At 65.5% G+C, this 18,904-nt stretch overlaps 1 protein-coding gene across 6 annotated transcripts; it reads left to right on the top strand.

Moving 5' to 3' along the window:
- The first annotated feature begins 28 nt into the window (after positions 1-28).
- Positions 29-18,602, top strand: SPINT2 (serine peptidase inhibitor, Kunitz type 2). 6 transcript variants are annotated; one of them, XM_024112416.3, is made up of 8 exons: positions 29-171; positions 781-947; positions 13,360-13,530; positions 13,994-14,053; positions 15,060-15,110; positions 15,989-16,159; positions 16,397-16,438; positions 16,758-18,602. In XM_024112416.3, exons 1-8 carry the CDS (start codon positions 44-46, stop codon positions 16,922-16,924), a joined length of 957 nt encoding a protein of 318 aa, XP_023968184.2. In that variant the 5' UTR covers positions 29-43; the 3' UTR covers positions 16,925-18,602. The 6 variants fall into 6 exon arrangements, with proteins under 6 accessions (XP_023968184.2, XP_042696418.2, XP_042696419.2 ...); XM_042840484.2 differs by lacking the exon at positions 15,060-15,110; XM_042840485.2 differs by lacking the exon at positions 13,994-14,053.
- The last annotated feature ends 302 nt before the right edge of the window (positions 18,603-18,904 follow it).

Consider the following 18,904-nt stretch of genomic DNA (forward strand, 5'->3'; position numbering starts at 1 on the left):
CGGCACCGCCACGGGAGCCACAACCCCCCTCAGCCCGCGGCTTATGGCGTGGGCAGGGCCCGTGGGCGGGGCTTCGGGCCGGGCTAGGCACTGCCCCTCGGGAAGCGCACGGCCGGGAGGCCCCCGGGGGGGCTCGGTGCGTTGGGAGCGCGCGCGGCGCGATGGGGAAAGGTTAGCCGGGCCCCGCGCGTGGGGGGCACTGGGGGGCAGCGAGGCACGGGGGGAGGCAGGGCTGGGGGGCAGTGGGGGCAGCGAGGCACGGGGGGAGGCAGGGCTGGGGGGCACTGGGGGGCAGCGAGGTACGGGGGAGGCAGGGCTGGGGGGCACCGGGCTTGGGGACGGCAGGGCTGGAGCCTGGGGGGCACTGGTGCTTGGGGGCGCACGGTGGGGGGCTCAGTGCAAGGCCAGCGCACTGCCTGGGCTGGGGTGCCCATAGTCAGGCCCCAGGCGCTGGGGGAGGGGTTTTCCCAGGCTCAGCCCGGGCACTGGGTGGCAGCCCCCAGTGCCTAGGCCTCTGGGCAGGTCTCATGTGGGAGGCTGGCAGGGTCCTTGCTCTGCTCTGGCTCCCGGTCTCCCCTGTGTCCTGGCAGGTGGGGAAGGGCGGTGCGGAGACAACCCCCAGCGTTCGCTGTGTGAGGACACTTTGCACCCGGGGAAGGTTTGGGCTCTGGTGACGTGCCCCGGGTCACGCAGCCAGTCTGGGGAGGCAGGGAATTGAAACCCGGCTACCTGCACCCCAGGCCAGCATCCTAACCACTAGACTGTGCTTCCTCTCTGCAGCGGTTGGTGTCAGGTGCTTGCCCGGCGTTGTGGCAGAGCTCTGGGCAGCCCCCAGTCCTCCCAGAGAGCACTCAGTTGCCGTACGCCCGGGCGCGCCCCGGGAGAGGCAGGGCCGTGCCCACAGGCAGGCAGGGCAGGGGATCTGATCTCGGTCCCCTGCGGTCCAGGTGAGTGCCCCGGCCACGGCCCCGTCAGCACTTCCCCTGGGCTGGGTGAGCTGCGCAGGAAAGGAGAAGTGACCTGGCCCCAAACGTTCATTTGCATCGAGATGGTTCCGCTGCATCCATCTTCGCGCCATTTTCTCCTCTCTTCCCCTGACCTCGGGAACTGGGACCGTCTCCGGGGCAGGGCCGCCCAGAGGATTCAGGGGGCCTGGGGCAAAGCAATTTCGGGGGCCCCTTCCATAAAAAAAGTTGCAATACTATAGAATAGTATATTCTTGTGCCCCACTTGCCCCCCCCCCGGGCAGCCCTGCTCCCGGGACCTCTGCATGTGTTAGTTGTTCCACCCCCATCACTAGCCAGTGGAAAGCCAGAGCCCTCACCCCCATCACTAGCACCCCCTCTCCTAATTTCCCTCTCCTCCGGGACAGCATCGGCTCTGGGTCGCTCGCAAAGGCCCGAATTCAGTACCCAGCCTGTTGTGTTGCCTGGAGTGCAATGAATGGGCCAGAGAGTCCCAGGGGCGACGGACCTTGGCACTGTGCAGTTACACCCGGGGCAGGGGTTCGCGCAGAGAGACGCAGCCTGCTCGGTCCCATGGCAAAGGCACGGCTGCAGCAGCGTGTACAGGTTCAGAGGCCGCTGAAGATGGTCTCAACTGTCCTTTCACTGTCGTTAAAGTCCATCCCTGCTTCTCCTAAGACTAAACACGCTAAGGCCAGGCAAAGGCAGAGAAGAACAGCGACGTGAGAGAGAGACCCGGGCGTCTGTCTCCACTGCTGACTCTCACATGCAACCTCAGCGCTGGAGAAACACGGGCCCAGGCCGTGGTCTGACCAGCTGCGCCGAGACCTGGCAAACTCATACCAACATGGGCTGTTTAGGGCGTTGCTTTGAACTGCCTCTCTGGGCACAGGCTCACAGCAGCCCTGGTGAACAGACAGGCCCGGCCGGCTCAGACAGGATCTTAGGAACCAGAGAGGAAGAAATACACCGAGGAAGACAAACGAAAGCAAGGGAGGGGGAGGCAGCTGCAGGAGCCCCAGTCTCATGGTCCAGGAGGCGTTTAGAGAGTTAGCCGGAGCTGCCAGAGGGGACAATCTCATCTCTGGCCTGGCCTGGCAAGGACGTCTCAGGACTCGGATGGTGAAGGTGCCATGGCTCCAGGCGGGGTGCGGGGTGAGGGAGGACGGGCAGGGCTGTGGGGGTGAGGGCTGCGGGCAGGGCTGTGGGGGTGAGGGAAGATGGGCAGGGCTGTGGGGGTGAGGGCTGCGGGCAGGGCTGTGGGGGTGAGGAAGGACAGGCAGGGCTGTGGGGGTGAGGGAGGACTGCGGGGGTGGCTGGGCACCTGGACTCCTGGGTTCTCTCCTGGCTCTGAGAGGGGAGTGGGGACTAGTGGTTAGAGCGGGTGATCAGTGATTGTCACCCAGCGCTAGGCAGGTGCCAAGTTCTGTCCCGAGCTCCGAGAGAAGAAATTCTGCTTCTTTCCAGCCTCCCCTCCCTCATTTCAATCCTCCCCCTGCAGTCTCTTTCAAGGTCCCCAGAGCGGGGAGGGGCAGCATAGTCCAGCCTCCCCATTATGTCGTCCACCAATTAAGCCTAGTTTCCAATGCACCAGTTTTGGCCCATTCATTTTCCGTCCCGTTCTCCTTTGTTTACCGAACACGATCTCCACACCGGCCTTGGCTGGGACCCGGAGACGTTTCTGTTTGGCCCAGCCCAGTCTGTGCGTCTCCCCTGTGCACCTTGCCCCTGACTCAGCCTTTCCTGTCACGGGCGACTCTGCCCTTCGGAAGCTCTCCCCGCGGTTCAGCGGCGGCTCCCGAGCCCGAGCGACCCAGTTATCGGCACAGGCCGCGGCCCGCAGTGGGGTCGAGGGTCTTTTTGCGGGATCGGGCCCCGTGTTGCTGGCGGTTCCACGAGCCCAAACAGAACCCCCCTGCTGCCCTCTGGTGGGGGAGGGAGGTCACAGCATCGAGATGGGACGGAGCTGAGGTGAAATCCGGCCGCCCACTTGTGGGACTCTGGTGCGACTCTGGCTGCAATGGCAGGTGTCTGTCACCAGTAGGGGGCACCACCCCGGCCCAGCTCTGGGCCTGGACCAGGTGGGATGGGGGAACTGGGCTGTGCGAGCTCTGGCTGGCTCGGGGTGGGGGTGGGACACGGGGGCGCTGATTCTCCTTGGGCAACGGGAAAACAAATGTCATTAACCACCATCCCGCCGGCTGGCATGGTCCACGGGAGAGCTTTAGCGTCTCTCCTGCCTAGACCGTCCCTCGTTTGCCTCCAGCTCGTTAGGCCCGGGCGTAACTCCCTGGCCCCAGCTCAGGGGCGGCCTGGGGCTGGGCCGGCTCTGGGCGCGCTGGAGACAGTCGGGTGGGGTGGCAGGTCCGACTGGCCAGAGGCTGCAGAAATGTGGCCTGAGACTCGTTACAGCCCTTAGCTGGAAGCGGCTCGACTCTTTAACATGCACATCTCCCGCCAGGGGGTGAGGCCTGCCGTTCCCCCAGGAGCCCTGGCCAGTTACTGCAGCCGGGGGCCATCTCCCCTAGGAACACCGCCCTAAGCAACACCCCGGGTGCTTTAACCAGCCTGAATTAAAGGAGCTTCGTCAGGGCTCCGCTCAGGCCCGAGGGGAAAGACTTGTCCAGGTTTGGGTGCAGCGCTGGCAGCTGTGCATAAGGTCCCTCTTCAGGGCAGGGACCGGTGTGTGCAGGGCCTGGTCTGTGGCTGAGGCCCCAGGCTCTCCAGAGACACACCGAGTCACGGCTCGGGGGAGGCTGCCAGCCAGGGCGAACCAGCGCTGGGTATTGCACCCGCAGGGAAAAGAACCTCCCAGGCCAAAACACGGACCAGAAACCCTCTTCCTGCGCCAGAAACCCCCCCCCACTCCCAGCCCCCCGCTCTGTCCTCGACTGGCCGCCAGGTGCGATCCAGCAGCCGGGCCGGGGGCATGCGGGGGCATGAGCCCCCCAGTTCATGCCAGGCTCCCGCTGGGGCGGGGTCTGTGATTCGGGGCGGGGGCAGGAGGGGTCACCAATGCGTCAGCGACTTTTTTTAAAGCTGGGGGTGTTAGAGCCATAAAACGGCAATAACCCGGGGAGGAGGCCGAGCCCGAGTCAATCATTGACCCTCTTTGTTCCACAGCCCTGCCCGTCCTCCCTCACCCCCCCCCCCGCAGCCCTCACCCCCGCAGCCCTGCCCGCCCTCCCTCACCCCTCACTGCCCTGCCCGCCCTCCCTCACCCCCGCAGCCCTGCCCGCCCTCCCTCACCGCCCTGCCTGTCCTTCCTCACCCCCCGCAGCCCTGCCCGTCCTCCCTCACCCCTCACTGCCCTGCCCCTCCTCCCTCACCCCCCCCCGCAGCCCTCACCCCTGCCTGTCCTCCCTCACCCCCCGCAGCCCTGCCTGTCCTCCCTCACCCCCCCCGCAGCCCTCACCCCCGCAGCCCTCACCCCTGCCCGTCCTTCCTCACCCCCCGCAGCCCTGCCCGCCCTCCCTCACCGCCCTGCCCGTCCTTCCTCACCCCCCGCAGCCCTGCCCGTCCTCCCTCACCCCTCACTGCCCTGCCCGTCCTTCCTCACCCCCCGCAGCCCTGCCCGTCCTCCCTCACCCCTCACTGCCCTGCCCGTCCTTCCTCACCCACGCAGCCCTGCCCGCCCTCCCTCACCCCTCACTGCCCTGCCTGTCCTCCCTCACCCCCCGCAGCCCTCACCCCCGCAGCCCTGCCCGCCCTCCCTCACCCCTCACTGCCCTGCCCGTCCTTCCTCACCCCCCCCAGCCCTGCCTGTCCTCCCTCACCCCCCACAGCCCTGCCTGTCCTTCCTCACCCCCCGCAGCCCTGCCTGTCCTCCCTCACCCCCCACAGCCCTGCCTGTCCTTCCTCACCCCCCGCAGCCCTGCCCGCCCTCCCTCACCCCTCACTGCCCTGCCCGTCCTCCCTCATCCCCCAGCCCTGCCTGTCCTCCCTCACCCCCCACAGCCCTGCCTGTCCTCCCTCACCCCTCACTGCCCTGCCCGTCCTCCCTCACCCCCCGCAGCCCTGCCCGTCCTCCCTCACCCCTCACTGCCCTGCCTGTCCTCCCTCACCCCCCGCAGCCCTGCTCGCAGCCCTCACCCCCGCAGCCCTGCCTGTCCTCCCTCACCCCCCGCAGCCCTGCCCGCAGCCCTCACCCCCACTGCCCTGTCCGTCCTCCCTCACCCCCCACAGCCCTGCCCGCAGCCCTCACCCCCACTGCCCTGTCCGTTCTCCCTCACCCCCCGCAGCCCTGTCCGTCCTTCCTCACCCCCCAGCCCTGCCCGTCCTCCCTCACCCCCGCAGCCCTGCCCGTCCTCCCTCACCCCTCACTGCCCTGCCTGTCCTCCCTCACCCCCCGCAGCCCTGCCCGCAGCCCTCACCCCCACTGCCCTGTCCGTCCTCCCTCACCCCCCGCAGCCCTGCCCGCCCTCCCTCACCCCCCGCAGCCCTGCCCGTCCTTCCTCACCCCCCGCAGCCCTGTCTGTCCTTCCTCACCCCCCAGCCCTGCCCGTCCTCCCTCACCCCCGCAGCCCTGCCCGTCCTCCCTCACCCCTCACTGCCCTGCCTGTCCTCCCTCACCCCCCGCAGCCCTGCCCGCAGCCCTCACCCCCACTGCCCTGTCCGTCCTCCCTCACCCCCCGCAGCCCTGCCCGCCCTCCCTCACCCCTCACTGCCCTGCCCGTCCTTCCTCACCCCCCGCAGCCCTGTCCGTCCTTCCTCACCCCCCGCAGCCCTGCCCGCAGCCCTCACCCCCGCAGCCCTGCCCGCCCTTCCTCACCCCCCAGCCCTGCCCGCAGCCCTCACCCCCGCAGCGCTGGCCATCCTTCCTCACCCCCCAGCCCTGCCCGTCCTCCCTCACCCTGCTCCCCGGGAGGCTCCCTGCGCCTTGGCACCGGGTGCTGCGGGGTGCCAGGCTGGGCGGTGCTTTGGGGGGACTGGAGTTCGGGGGGCGGTTGCAGAACTGGGGGGCGGGTCCCAGACCCCCAGGGTGGGGGGGGCATAGGCCCCATTTCCCCTCAGAACGTGCTTTGGGGGGGCTGGAGTTCGGGGGGCGGTTGCAGAACTGGGGGGCGGGTCCCAGACCCCCAGGGTGGGGGGGGCATAGGCCCCATTTCCCCTCAGAACGTGCTTTGGGGGGGCTGGAGTTCGGGGGGCGGGTGCAGAACTGGGGGGCGGGGGTCCCCCTGCAGCCCCCGGCACGGGGGGGGCTATAGACCCCCGCTGGCTTTGGGGGGTTTCGGCACAAATTGGAGCCGCGGGCAGCTCAGTGCGGGGGGGGGGCGCTGCAGCCCCCGCCCCCCCTACGTGCGGCCCCACTGACCCCCCCCGGGCTCGGACCCGCTCCCGCCGCCCGCAACCGGTCCGAAGAGCGGAGGGGAGCCCGCCCCATATGCAAACGAGTGGGCGTGGCCTCCCCGTGCTGGGGGCGTATCCCAGGTGAGGGCGGCTGCGATTGGGTATTCGCTGGGGGCGGGGCGGGAGCCCACCTGTGTGACGCGGCGGGGCGGGGCGGCGCGGATTGGTCGCGCTGCGCGAGGGGCGGGGCTCACCTGCGTGACGCGCGCGGCCGGGGCCGGGCCGGGCTCAGTCGCCAGGAGCCGCTCGCGGGGATGGGGCGCGCGGGGCTGGTGCTGCTGCTGCTGCTCGCCGCGCTGGGCGCCGCCGCCCGGGGCCACGAGGGGTCGGGGGAGCCCGGGGGGAGCCCCGCGCCGGGGCCGCCGCTGCTGCCGGGTAAGGCCGGGGGGGCCTGGGGGGCGGAGTTGGGGGGCTGGGAGGAGAACTGGGGGGCGGGGAGGAGGAGAATTGGGGGGTGGACAGGTGGGGGGCGGGGAGGAGGAGAATTGGGGGGTGGACAGGTGGGGGGCGGGGAGGAGAAGGGGGTGGACAGGTGGGGGGCGGGGAGGGGTGGTGGAGCTGGGCGAACAGCTGTACGCGGGGGTTGGGGTGGGGGCAGTGTGAGAAGGGCCGGGGGGGCTGAGCGGGGCTGGGGGTTGCGCTGGGGGACCCTGGGAAGACTTGGGGGGGTGTTAGGAATGGGGGGCATGTGAGGGAGTTGCTGGGGGCCCGTGGGGAGGATCTGGGGGTGCGCTGGGGGGGTTGCTGGGGATCTGGGATCCCTGGGGGTGTAGGCTGAAAGGGGACATTGCTCATTGACTCCCCCTGGCTGTGGGGCGCAGAGCGGGTTTGTGACGGGGGAGGGGGGGTCTGTGACCTCAGTTGCTGCCCTGGCAGCCTCCAGGATCCCAAACCTTGGGGCGCTGCGTAGCCAGGGGCGTGGATCGCTGCCCCTCCCCCAGTCCCTAGCTCTGCTGCTGGGTTTTTAACACCTGTGTAATGTACTTCCTGGACAGGCTCTTTGCCAGGCACTTTATCCCCCCTCCCCCCCCCCCCCCACACACACACGGGCTGCGGGAGCCTCGTGTGGCTGGGGTCTCCAGCAAAAGGGAGCCAGTCTTGATCCCGGGTGCGGGGTTTACACACCAGCCAGCCCACCCCGGCTTAGTGAGACTGCCTGGAAAAACCTCCTGGCAAGTGGTGGCTGTTCCCTGGCGCTGTGCAGCCAGAGGGCGGGCGTGTGAGTGACTCCGAGTCCCAGGACACTGGCAGGGTGTTTGCTCTAGTGTCTCTGCCTGCTGGCCTCCCACCCCAGAAGTGGCTGCACCTCGCTGGGGTTTAATAGTTTGCTCCTGCCTTTACATTGCGTTCTCTGGCGGAGGGGCTCAAAGCTCTTCACTGAGGCTAGGTGCCCTGTAAGGTCCCTTCACTGCCCCACCCGTGGGCCGGGATCTCACCGTGCTAGGGGCTGTACAAACCATGAAAAGGTGCCACCTGCCCCAAAGAGCTGGTCTCCTCTCCCTAAGACGGGGTGGTAGAGCTGGGACCTGAACCCGGGAGTCCTGACCCCCACGCCCTGTGCTTTCACCACTAGGCCGGGTAACCTCTGTGTTATGCAGTGGTGGTGTAGCCCTGTGGGTCCCAGGATATTGGAGAGACAATGGGTGAGGTCATGTCTGTTTATTGCACCAGCTGCTGCTGGTGAGAGAGCCAAGCTGGTAACCGATATGACCTCGCCCACCTTGTCTCTGGGCTCTAGAAAGGGGCATTCTCATGCTCCGCTCATCCCTGGGGGCGGATGGGATCAGGTTTCAATAGGAGCGCGCCTGCCCTCCCCTGTAGCTAGCCTGAGTTACAGCAGTGGTTCTCAACCAGGGTGTGCTTACCCCTGGGGGTACCCAGCGATCTCCCAGGGGGTACAGCAGGCTACGCGAAAAGCCCGAGTGAAGTCAGTACACACTGAAATTTCACACAATGACTTGTTGATACTGCTCTATGCACTATCCAGTGACGTGCAAGTACCATATTTATATTCCAACCGATGTATTGTATAATTATATGGTAAAGGTGAGAAAGTCAGCAATTGTTCAGGACTCGTGCGCTGTGACACTTCTGTATTTTTATGCCTGATTTTGTAAGCAAGGTTCAGTGAGGTGAAACGTGGGGTACGCGAGACACATCAGCCTCCTGAAAGGGGGACAGGAGTCTGGAAAGGTTGAGTGCCAGTGGCTTGCAGTTGTCAGGAACTGTGTCCTGGGCACAGAGCTCCCTTTGTGACCACTTCTCCCCCCCCCCCCCCCCCCACGGGGTTGGCACACCAGAACTTGCTGCAAAGTCTAGTTGTTAGAGGGGCTGGAGAGAAAGGGACGATGGTGCGGCTCTCGGAGCTAGGATCAGGTTACCTGGGCCAGTCACATCTGGCTACGGGTGCGGGGGAGCCAAGGGCCAGGCTGCAGGGGAACTGAGCAGCGCAGACCCTGGGGCTAAGAGGAGAAGAGGGTGCCGGAGTCGCTGCTATTTCCCTGGTGTAGTGTGCGACCCTCTGTAACCCAGAACCATCCTGGCCCCCACGGTGTAAAGATGGCTCCACCGCCCTCCTTCTGCTCTGACTCTGAGCTGATTGAAGGTCATTGGCCTGGAGCAGGGAGCTTTCTGCAGCTTCCTCTCCCCAGCCCACATCCACCTTGTCAACAAAACAACTTCCTGGTGAGCGCAGGCTGTGGCCCGGCACTGGCTGCGTCTCTCAAGGCTACTTGCTGTGGGTGAGCTCACCCTGCACCAGTGCAACCCAAGTGGGGAATTCAAACGGGGCGCGTGAAACCCGTGCAACCCTCAGGGTGGCTGCTCCGGTTTGGGTTGAAGAACAGCTTGTTGGTGCTTAACCTAACGCTGTTCCCGCCGGCTAGAGGAAAGCCGAGGACCCACGCAGGTTTGCACTGTTCAACGGACTTGGGTTTTAAATCGATGTGAATGGCATAAATTTCCCCCTGTAGACAAGTCTGTTCTGAGGGTGCAATGTGCAGAGGCACAAAGGGGCCCGGGAACGCGATCGCTCCCCAGAGCGAAAACTGGGGGGGTGGCAAAGATGAAGGGACTTGCCCTGCACTGAAGCCGTGTGGTCCGGAGACTTGGGACCTGCCGATTCAGGGTTGTCTGAAGAATTTCAGTGGGTCTGTGTGAGTGGGGCTGGCTGTGCGAGCGGGGCCGGCTGTGCGAACACAGAGCAGGAGACTCTCCTGCAGCGGCTGCCTCTCCAAACCCTTCCCAAGTGCTGCTAGTGCCGTAGCTGTTCTGTGCCCTGCGCAGGGCTCACCTCCCGGTCACGGCTCAGGGGTTATGTCCCCTGTTTCTCCAGGCAAGGGCAGCTCCATTTCTGGCCTTGGGGCAGAGAAACTTGGCGGGCCGAGTCTCCTTGTGCTGTCGTTTACCCAGTGCGAAAGGCTGCCGTTCTGACACGGGCTGCTTTATGCCTGCTCTGGAATGGGTTAAACACCTGCCCAAGGTGCAGGGCAGCGGAAATGGTGCCCACGGGGCTGGCAGCTCACTGTAGCTCTATGAGCCTCTGGAGCCTGGCGTGTGACCCCCTCTCCCCTGGCTCGTCAGCCCGCCGTGACTCATGAGGCGGATGTGAACCTGCCCTGCTGAACTGCTGCTCTCAAACCACAGAGGCCTGTCTGGGGAGGGCGTGTGCTCGGGGTCACAGCAAGGTGGTAACTACGCTGCTGGCTGCGATGTGATGTCTCAATTGCTGGCCGGTCTCTGCCCGGTCCAATGGCAGGTCACACGCTTCCGGAGGGGCGGGGAGGGGTGTGTGAGAAACTCCAGCAGGTAAATACTCACTCAAATACCCGCCTGTCTATTGGCAGGGAGGCAGCAACGTGCATTTAAACTTGGCCGGGCACGCTGGAGTGGCCTCTGATGGGAATAGAATTGATTCTTTGTAATCGCCCCCTGGTGCTCGGTGCTGTACGCTCCTGGGACCTGCTCACACCAGTGGGTCACAGGGCGACACAGTTCCTGGCCCAATGAGGTCACGGTCTGATCGGTGGCTCAAAACTTCCTCTCTCAGGTCCTATGTGTCTGGGATCATAGAACAAAACCCTCAGCAAACAGGTTCACAGTCTCCCCCGCCCCCCCTTGTGTCTGGAGCCGAGTGAATCATCGCTCCTCTCCATGACTCCCTCTGTTCCAAGGAAAGAGGAGGAACTCAGTGGAGCTGGGCTCCTGTTGGCAGCGGGAAGTAAACGAGCGTGCGCCTGGGTCAGGTCCTGCCAGCAGTGGGCAGAGTGTGCCAGACACCAGCCCAGTGAGCTCTGGTGCATTGAAAAGCCTGCCAGGCTTTTTCAAACAAACCCCTGGCAGCTTCAGTCGAAGGTCCCGATCCTGCGATTAGCGCCACCCAGGAGCAGAAAGTGTCACCGCGGCTCCCTTGCCGAGATCGGGGCCAAGGGGAGCCGGGAGCTGGGGCTTTCCCCTGCATCCTGCCTCTTTGCCTTGCTCCCGCTGCGCTCCAACGGGACGGGGGGGAGCTGAGCATGCCAACAAATAACGGCGCCTCTCCGACCTCGCACGCGCATGGCTTGGGCACTAGGGCCTTGAGCCCCATTGAGGCCAGTGGGTTGGATCAGGCCCCTGGGAGGGGACTGCTTTGGGGCAGGGGGTGTCTCTGGGTTCGTGGGGGGCCCTGGTCTAGGACTGAGGCTCCGAGGCGCTACCCCGTGTAAATAATGGCACCAAACGCCCGCAGCCAATGCAGCGTCCTGGGGTTCGGGTTATTGCGTCTCGCGGCACAGCCGCTGCTCGGGTGTGAGCCAGAGTGAAACTGCGGGTGGCAGAGCCGGTCCAGCCTGTTCTGGGTGACTCACCGAAGGCTCTGGCCGGAACAGCTTGTGCTGGGAACAGGTCTTCGCGGGGGGGCGGGCGCCTGTTGCCCTGCCTGGCACCCGCAGCGCTGGAGGTGTCATGGGAGGCTCGAGCTTCTGAATCTAAACACGGAACTTCCCACAGCTTCCTCCCCTCCCCGGCTCCCTGATCCACCAGCCGAAGGGCTGGTGCATGGGCCCCACGGAGGCCTTCCGCTGCCTGCCCTGGGAGCGGCGTGACGGGCTTGTCTTGTCTGGCAGAATAGCTGGGCATGGGAAACTGCTTTGATCCCTTTCTTTTCTAACTCCTCCCTCCTCTTCCCAGTCCCATGGGCACAGGGACACTGGCTGAGGGGCTGGGCACAGGGACTTGTTTCATTGCTACCTGCCTTTTAAAGGGGACTTACAAAGCGGGGGGGGGGAACTGAGCCTGAGTCTTGCTTTATGGTGGCTCCAGCCGGAAAGGGTTAAAATAAACAAATGACTGCTCGGCATGGTGCCTGGGGGGCCTGGCTACCCCATGGGGGGGGGAACAGCTTGGCATGTGGCAGGTACTTGGGGAAGTGAGGTCTGATTTACCGAGATCCAAGGGATTTTTATGGGGCCTGTTCAACTCTGAGAATTAGCAGTGGGGACCCCCCCAGGGAGCTGGGACGCAGAGTCTGTTAGCTGGCAGCTTTCCTGCCTCTTGGGGGAGGAGCGTGTTGTAAACAGGCCAGGACCTCGGAGCCTCCTGGGGGTTGCTGTTGTATTGGAGAAAGCTGGTCAGGTTTGCATCTGGGCAATTCAGGGCTGTTCCCGCGCTGGGGGCCTCTGAACGTGCAGCCCCGGCGCAGGGATTGCACAATGCCTCTTGACGGGGGATTTATGTGAACAAGCGTGGCTCTGTCCAGGCGGGAGGGGCCTCGCTGTGGAAGGATTGCTGGCTCCTTTGCCCGCTGGGTGTCTGACACCCCCGTGCTCTGTCCCAAGCAAGACGAACGCGCTGGTGTGCTGCTTGCCTCCCAGCCCCGTGGGGTGACCCTAGGGCCGCCCTTCGCTTTGCTTGTCTGGACAGCGCAGCTGCTGGTTTGGGGGGGGTGCAGCGAAACGCCAAACGCTGCTCCGGCTGCATGCGGGCTCTTCGGCTCCCCACAGCACGGTGGGGCTCGGACCAGGCGCTGACAGGGGAGGGGACGGACGAGACCTGGTTCCACCTTGGCCTTTTCAGAAACAACACAGAAAGGAGGGTGGGCAAACCCTGAACAGCCGCTCTGAGCATTTCCTGCTTTCCCCTCGGCCTCCTGCCAGGCCTTTGCTAAATCCCTGTTTACCAACCGCAGGGCTGAAACCACGGGACCGGGTGTGGAACCAGGAAGCACTTGGGGTGTCTAATTTAGAAACTGCTTTGCAAGAAGTGCTCTGAAAACAACAAAGCATGGAGCCAGCCAGAGTGCCTGTGGGGGGCAGCCCCTCACCGTTACTCGCAGCCCTGGAGAGAGCCGGGGTTCTTGGCACACCCTGGCCCTGGGCTCCACCCTGCAGAGCAACGTGGGCTGAAATGCTGCAGCTCTGGCCCCGTTCTCGGCCTGGCATCCCAGGCAGTCGCTTGCACCACGTGCTGATTTGCTAGTCCCTGGCGTCCAGCACTCACTTCGCTCTAGCGCAGGGGTCTCAAACGTCCTGGCACTGCGACCCCCTTCAGACAACGAAAATTACCACCTGGCCCCAGGACTTCACTGCCCTGGGTGGGGGGATCAGAGCCACGGCCCAAGGGCTTCGGCCCCGGGCCCCAGCAAGTGTAACACCAGCCCTGGTGACCCCATTAAAACTGGGTCCCAACCCACAGTTTGAGAACCGTTGCTCCAGCGTGTGCCAAACCCCAGCGGATGGGAGCAGTTCTGAGTGGCGCTGGCTCTGCAGTGGTTAGATGGCTGCCAAGGGGAAAGCCCCCTCCGTGCAGTGTCCTCTTCGCTGAGCTGTTGCTTCCCGGCCGGCCCCTCGTGCACGGGAGGAGCTCCCTGTAGGCAAAGCCACTTCATTGCCCTGGGTGTGCTGAGAGCGCGGGGGGCCTGCCACGCTGACCCGCTGTCTGCGTAGATCTCCCCGTCTGTCGGGCCGGCTGCACTGTGCCAAGATTGCCGGCTGCTGGGGGCAGGGCCTGTCTGGGTTCACCTAGAAACATGAGCTTATCGCTGATGAGACACCTCTGCTTTGGTCTCCAGAGCGCTGCCTCTTGCCCAAGGTGGTGGGCAGGTGCCGGGCCTCCTTCCCACGCTGGTGGTACAACGCTACAAGCCGGACGTGCCAGCGTTTCACCTACGGCGGCTGTGGGGCCAACCTCAACAACTTCCTGGTGGAGGACGAGTGCCGGGTAACATGCGCTGTGGCCACAGGTGAGGGTGCGGGGGGTCCCGCTGTTGTTTTGGGCTGCGGCCCCGTGTGGCCTGGCTACTGCGTAGCTTGGCGGAAGGTCTAGGGAGCTGTGGGGTGCCTGCCCCTCTTCCTTGGGCTGCTCGGGCGTGGCACACACCTGCCAGGCAGGGACCAAGCGTGGGCAGAACAAGACTAGGGAAGAAACGTCTCTCACCCCTGAGCTGCTCAGAGGCCCGATGGGGCTGGGCTGGGACTCAGTCTGGGTAATGGACAATAAATGCCCTGGCTCTGTTCGGACTGGGAGCAGCTGGTTGCAGGGAACCGTGAGCTGGGTGCAAGGCAATAGATCTCCAGGGGCGGTACCAGGAGCTAGTGGGCACTGATGCTGTCTCCTCTAGCGGGCTGGCCTGGTGTAGGGGAAACGTTTGGCTTGCGCGGTTCGCTCGCAGTGTGGGTCTGACGTCCAACCCCCTTGATTTCCAGATGGGGAGGACTTGAATGAGATTCCGCAGGCCAGCCAGAGAACAGGGCACAGTGCAGATGGTGAGCATTGGGCGGTGGGGCTGCCTTCCTGGGGGGAGCCCCTGCCACTTGGGGGTTTACTATGATCTGTAGGGACCAATCCTGCTCCCCACCCTGGGACAGAGCCCCCTTGGGGCTCTCCCAGCCCTGACTCTGATAAACGGGACATGCCGTGCGGGGCCGGGCTCCTTTCCCATGCGGAGCCTCGAGATAAGCAGCTACCAGGAATGTGACCTCCTGGTGAACCCGGAACATCTGATGGGGGATTGCTCAGCGCCCTGCTGACTGTGGCCCAGCCCTGGTGAGCCCCGCAGCCTGTCCAGGGCTGGCGTTCCCCTTAGCCAAGCTGGACTGTGGGCACTGACTGTGGTGGCCTGCCCCGCCCTTCCCAGTGACCATCAACTGCTGTTCCTCCTGGCCCCTGGCTTCCCATCCCCTTGAGAGACGGGTCTGTGTGTCAGATCTGGAGTCCCTCAGCCCCTCTCCGGCTCTTTTCCTGCCCCCTGAGGTGGGGAGAACGCTCAGGCCGGGGTTGCTGATCTCTCCTCCCCCCGGGGGCTGCCTCGTGCCCTGCGGTGAGTCCCTGAGACGCAGCCTGGACCGACCCCACCTGAGTCTGAATAAGCAGCCAGGTATTGCTGGAGAACAATCGGTAACGGCTGCCATCGGCCCCGAGCTGCTCCCGTGTGACCGGCGCGACTCCGCAGCATCCAGTCCAGTGCTCTGGGGCTGAGTGGGGGCGTAAAAGCCGCCCCGGTGCCTCTCCTTAGGCGGGGCACATGGGCAGCGCTTAGGGCCTGAGATCCGCAGCTTTGAGTCCTTGTGCCTGGCACGAGTCTGCAGAACGGGAGCGGGGGCCATGAAGGACTGAGGCACACAGGGGGCTGCAGGGCTCAGTAGGGACCCGCCCTGCAAAGGGGGCTGGAGCTGGTTCTGTGGCAGCTCTGGGTGTTGGATCGGCTGCTGCGAGGGGCCGGCCTGGAACCCCCTGACGTGCCCGTTCTCTCTCTCTCTCTCCCCCTCACAGAGGAGCCCACCAGGCGCGTCCAACCGGCCAACGACTCTTTCCCCTACGCAGGTAACGTTTCTCCACGTCTCTGGGGAGGCCCGTCTGCCCCACGGGCTGGGCTGCGAGGCCACCTGCCGGGTGCCCAGAGAACTGGCCGCGCTGTCCCCTCGCTGAGCGGCGACTCGCAGGGAGATCTGAGGGGCGTTGGCGGCAGCAGAGACGAGGGGCTCTGTTCCCTGCGCTCCTGTGGCCGCGTCTGTCTGCTGCACTTCTGTGGGGCCAGGACAGACGCTGGCTGGAACTGGTGACCTAGGCCTGAACTCCCCTGGAGGCAGGTTACCGAGCCTGCCCCACTGGGACGATGCGCCGGGTCCTGCTGGGGGCAACTGCTGGGGGGTCCCCTTGACGTGCTGGGCTCGGCACCTGGGAGGTAACCGTGCCCCCCCGCTCCAGGCGACGACTTAACGCTGCTCCCTCGCCCTGCCTGGCCAGAGCGCCCCCCCGGCCTGTGTCGCGCCCCCTTCCCGCGCTGGTGGTTCGACGCGGAGATGAAAACCTGCCGTCAGTTCACCTACGGGGGCTGCGGAAGCGACCGGAACAACTGCCTGAGTGAGGCGGAGAGTCTGGCCAGGTGCTCGGGTCCGTGCGGCCCAGCGTGGGCCTCCAGGTCCCGGGACTGCACCTCCTAACGCCCAGACACCGCATGCTACAGGGCTAGGAGCACGGGACGTCCCTGGCGACCTCTGTCCCTGCCCCACCAAACCGCACGGGACGGGCTGAGCCGACTGACCAGGGAGGTGCTCCTGGCACGGGGGGGGCACCTCCTTGTAAGGCCGCCCCGGTGCTGTGGGGCAGTGCCCTCTCGCTGTGGGGCAGTGCCCTCTCGCTGTGGGGCAGGGAGTGGGGAGCCAAGGCCCTGCGTTAATGCGCTGACCTCTCGCCCCCAGAGTCCTGTGCTGCGCCCCGCCTGACCGGCCCCTGCCGCGCTGCCTTCCCGCGCTGGTACTACGACCCGGCCGCCCGGGCCTGCAGGCAGTTCATCTACGGGGGCTGCAAGGGGAACAAGAACAACTACCTGCAGGAGGAGCTGTGTCTGCGCCAGTGCAGCGGGGCCGCAGGTGAGGGAGCCGCTTGGTGCCCCCCGTGGGGCAGGGTTTGGGGGGGCGGGCGGAGCTCTGGATTGGCCGGCACGGCCCTGGGGGTCGCTGTTCACGTGGGGCGCTGGGCCAGGCCCTTGGCTGGCCGCTGACCCTGGGAGTTGGAAGATGCTCGAAGGCTGCGGCCGGTGGGGGGGCCAGGCAGGGAAGGGGCCGTCTAGGGCGCAGCCCGTCTCAACTCGCTTTTCCCTCTCGCAGGGGGTGCTGAGGGGTCCGAGCCGGGCGTTCACTCCAGCAGAGGTAAGCGGCGCTCGACCCCTCTGTCTGCCACGTGGTCTGGGTGGGATCCCCTTGGCCGGCTGGCTCCCCCCGGGCCTGGGGGTGGGGACGTGGGCAGAGCCGTGCCCTGGCTCCAGCTGGGGTCTCCCCATGCCTTGGCTGGGCCAAGCCCCTGCTGGTCAGCTCAGGCTGTGCCGGGAGGGGTCTGGGGCCGCGGACTCAGGGCAGGAGTCTGCCCTCAGCAGCTGCCATGTATTCCCGGCTCTGCTCGGCAGGGCCTGGTGGGGACTCGCCGCGGGCTCCGAACCCTGCGGCTCACCTGGCCCTCTTCTCCCCGCAGTGGTGGCCCTGGCCGTGCTGCTGGCCATCCTCGTCGCTGTCCTGCTGGGCTCCGTGGTCGTCTTCTTCGTCTGGCTGTGCAGGAGGAACCAGGAGCTGTCTCTGAGTGTTCCCTGGAGCCCCCTGGACGACAAGGAGTACCTGATGAGCAACGCCTACACGCTGTGAGGCCGGGCAGCCGGCCCATGGGCTGCCCCTGCTCCGCTGGGCTCCGGCCGGGACCTGGGCCTCGGCCGTGTGTACCTAGCAGAGAGTGACTGGAGCTGGGTGTGTGGGAATGTCCCTGGGTTATAAACTCCCCGCGCCAGCAACTGCTGCGTGTTTGTGTCCCGGCCACACGGGCGGGGCCTTCGCTGCACCCGGGCCTCTTCTCAGGGGCTTGCTTCCATTTTTTTAAACTTTTTTTACCAGAATAATTAGTGTGAAACTTGCTAGTGGCAGACGCTTGGGGTCTCAGACGCCTGCCCATCCGTCCGCAGACAGCAGGGCCTCGCTGGGGCCGTTTCTCTGCTTAACAAGCCTTTAGAATCGGGGGGTGGGGGTTCGGTTGGGAGAGATTTAAATAGCCAGATCCCCGAGTGCCAGCCGCATGCTGCCCGTGCCTGCCTGTGGGGCCCCGTTCCCTAGAGCGCGGAGCGGCCGCTGGGGGTCCCGCCCTGCGGGGCTGCTCAGGGAGTTGGTAGCAGGATGTCCCCAGCATGGGCGGCGTCTGGAGCCAGCAGTGCAGGGATAAATGCACAGTGGGGGGGGGGGGGGGGGGGAGCTGTGTGCCCCCCAGGCAGGGGGTCTGGAATTCTCTGAGCAGCCTGCCCAGCCCCCAACCGCCCCCCCTGCTCTGCCTCCTGGTGCCACTGACCAGCTGATCTGCCTGGGGGACCCCATCTCCCCATGGCCCCGAGGCACCTATAGGGTAGCTCCTCCCCAGCGTGGCAGGGACATGGGGTCATGGGATTGGGACGGCAGCACTGTGGCTGCGGGTGGGGTGGGTGACCCAAACCCTGGCCCTGTAACCTGACGTAACGCCCTAGGACAGGGAGCTCCTGGGCTGGAGGGGTCCGGCACTGCCTGGGCCTTGGCTTCCTTGGGGGTATGTTTCCCCCTTCCTACCACGTGTCTGAGCTGGGTCCCCCACGGGCCCAGCCCAGCAGCTGTGGCTGTAGCCCTGAGAGACAGGCAGCCGCTTGCTTGAGACCCGCTCCCTGCCCCACGGGCTCCCAGGGACACTGAGGGGGACCAGCTGGAGTTCCCACCCGCCTGGTTCTCCCACACCGCTGGGAGTGTGTGGGGCACAGGCCCTGTTAACTCTGCAGCCATGGGGCTGTCACCTGCCCTCAGGGCAGCCGGAATAGGGGCGAGGGCAAGTCCAGGCTGGGGATTCCAGCCACGTTGCCCCGTCCCTGCAGAGCGGTGCTCCTGGTCCGTGGTCGAGCAGGGCAGTTCTGGCCTGCAGGCCGCTCCAGTGGCCGGTTCTAACCGGAGCTGGGTGCAGCCCACACTCCAATGCCTTGCCATGGCATAAACCTCATTGAAACACACCAGGAACCCATCTGGCTCGGTCTCCGCAGAGTTGGGACTGGGGGGCGCTCATTTCCCCCCTTCCAGCTCTTCCTCTGCTCGGTGTCTGACGCCAGCCAGCACCTGGGCCCGTAGCAGCCGCCCGGCTCTGGGCAGGGCCTGGTCTAGTGTCTGAGACCCATGTCGTGGGTGTCGCTGGCAGGGTTGTTTTATAGTGGGGGACGTAGAGCTCGCCCGAGTGCGAGGGGCAGAGTCTGGGCACTCGGCCAGGCTAGCTGTTAAATTTGTTTTTTACAGTGAGATTTCTTTGAATAAATGAACAAAGGAAACAGTTCTGCTCCTGTGCCTGCCTCGAGCCGGGGCCTGGCCCTACCCGAACATCTGTGAGCGTCGCTCCGAGCGGGTCTCCACACGCTGTAGCGCTTTAATGGGGCTGCTCTGAGGGCACAGGAGAGCCCACCCTCACCCCCCATGCAGGAATGGCCCTCCCAGCCCTGTAGCGCTGGGGGATCTGGAATCGCTGGGGCCAAGCGTCGCCCGTTGTCTCCCTGCCCAGGCTGGGCTGCAGCGCCAATGCTGGGGCTGGGGGGGGGGCCCACAACCCCTCCACATGCAGCAAAATGCAGCACTGAG

This window comes from Chrysemys picta, chromosome 17, assembly GCF_011386835.1.
Source record: "Chrysemys picta bellii isolate R12L10 chromosome 17, ASM1138683v2, whole genome shotgun sequence".
Classification (NCBI taxonomy): Eukaryota; Metazoa; Chordata; order Testudines; family Emydidae; genus Chrysemys; species Chrysemys picta.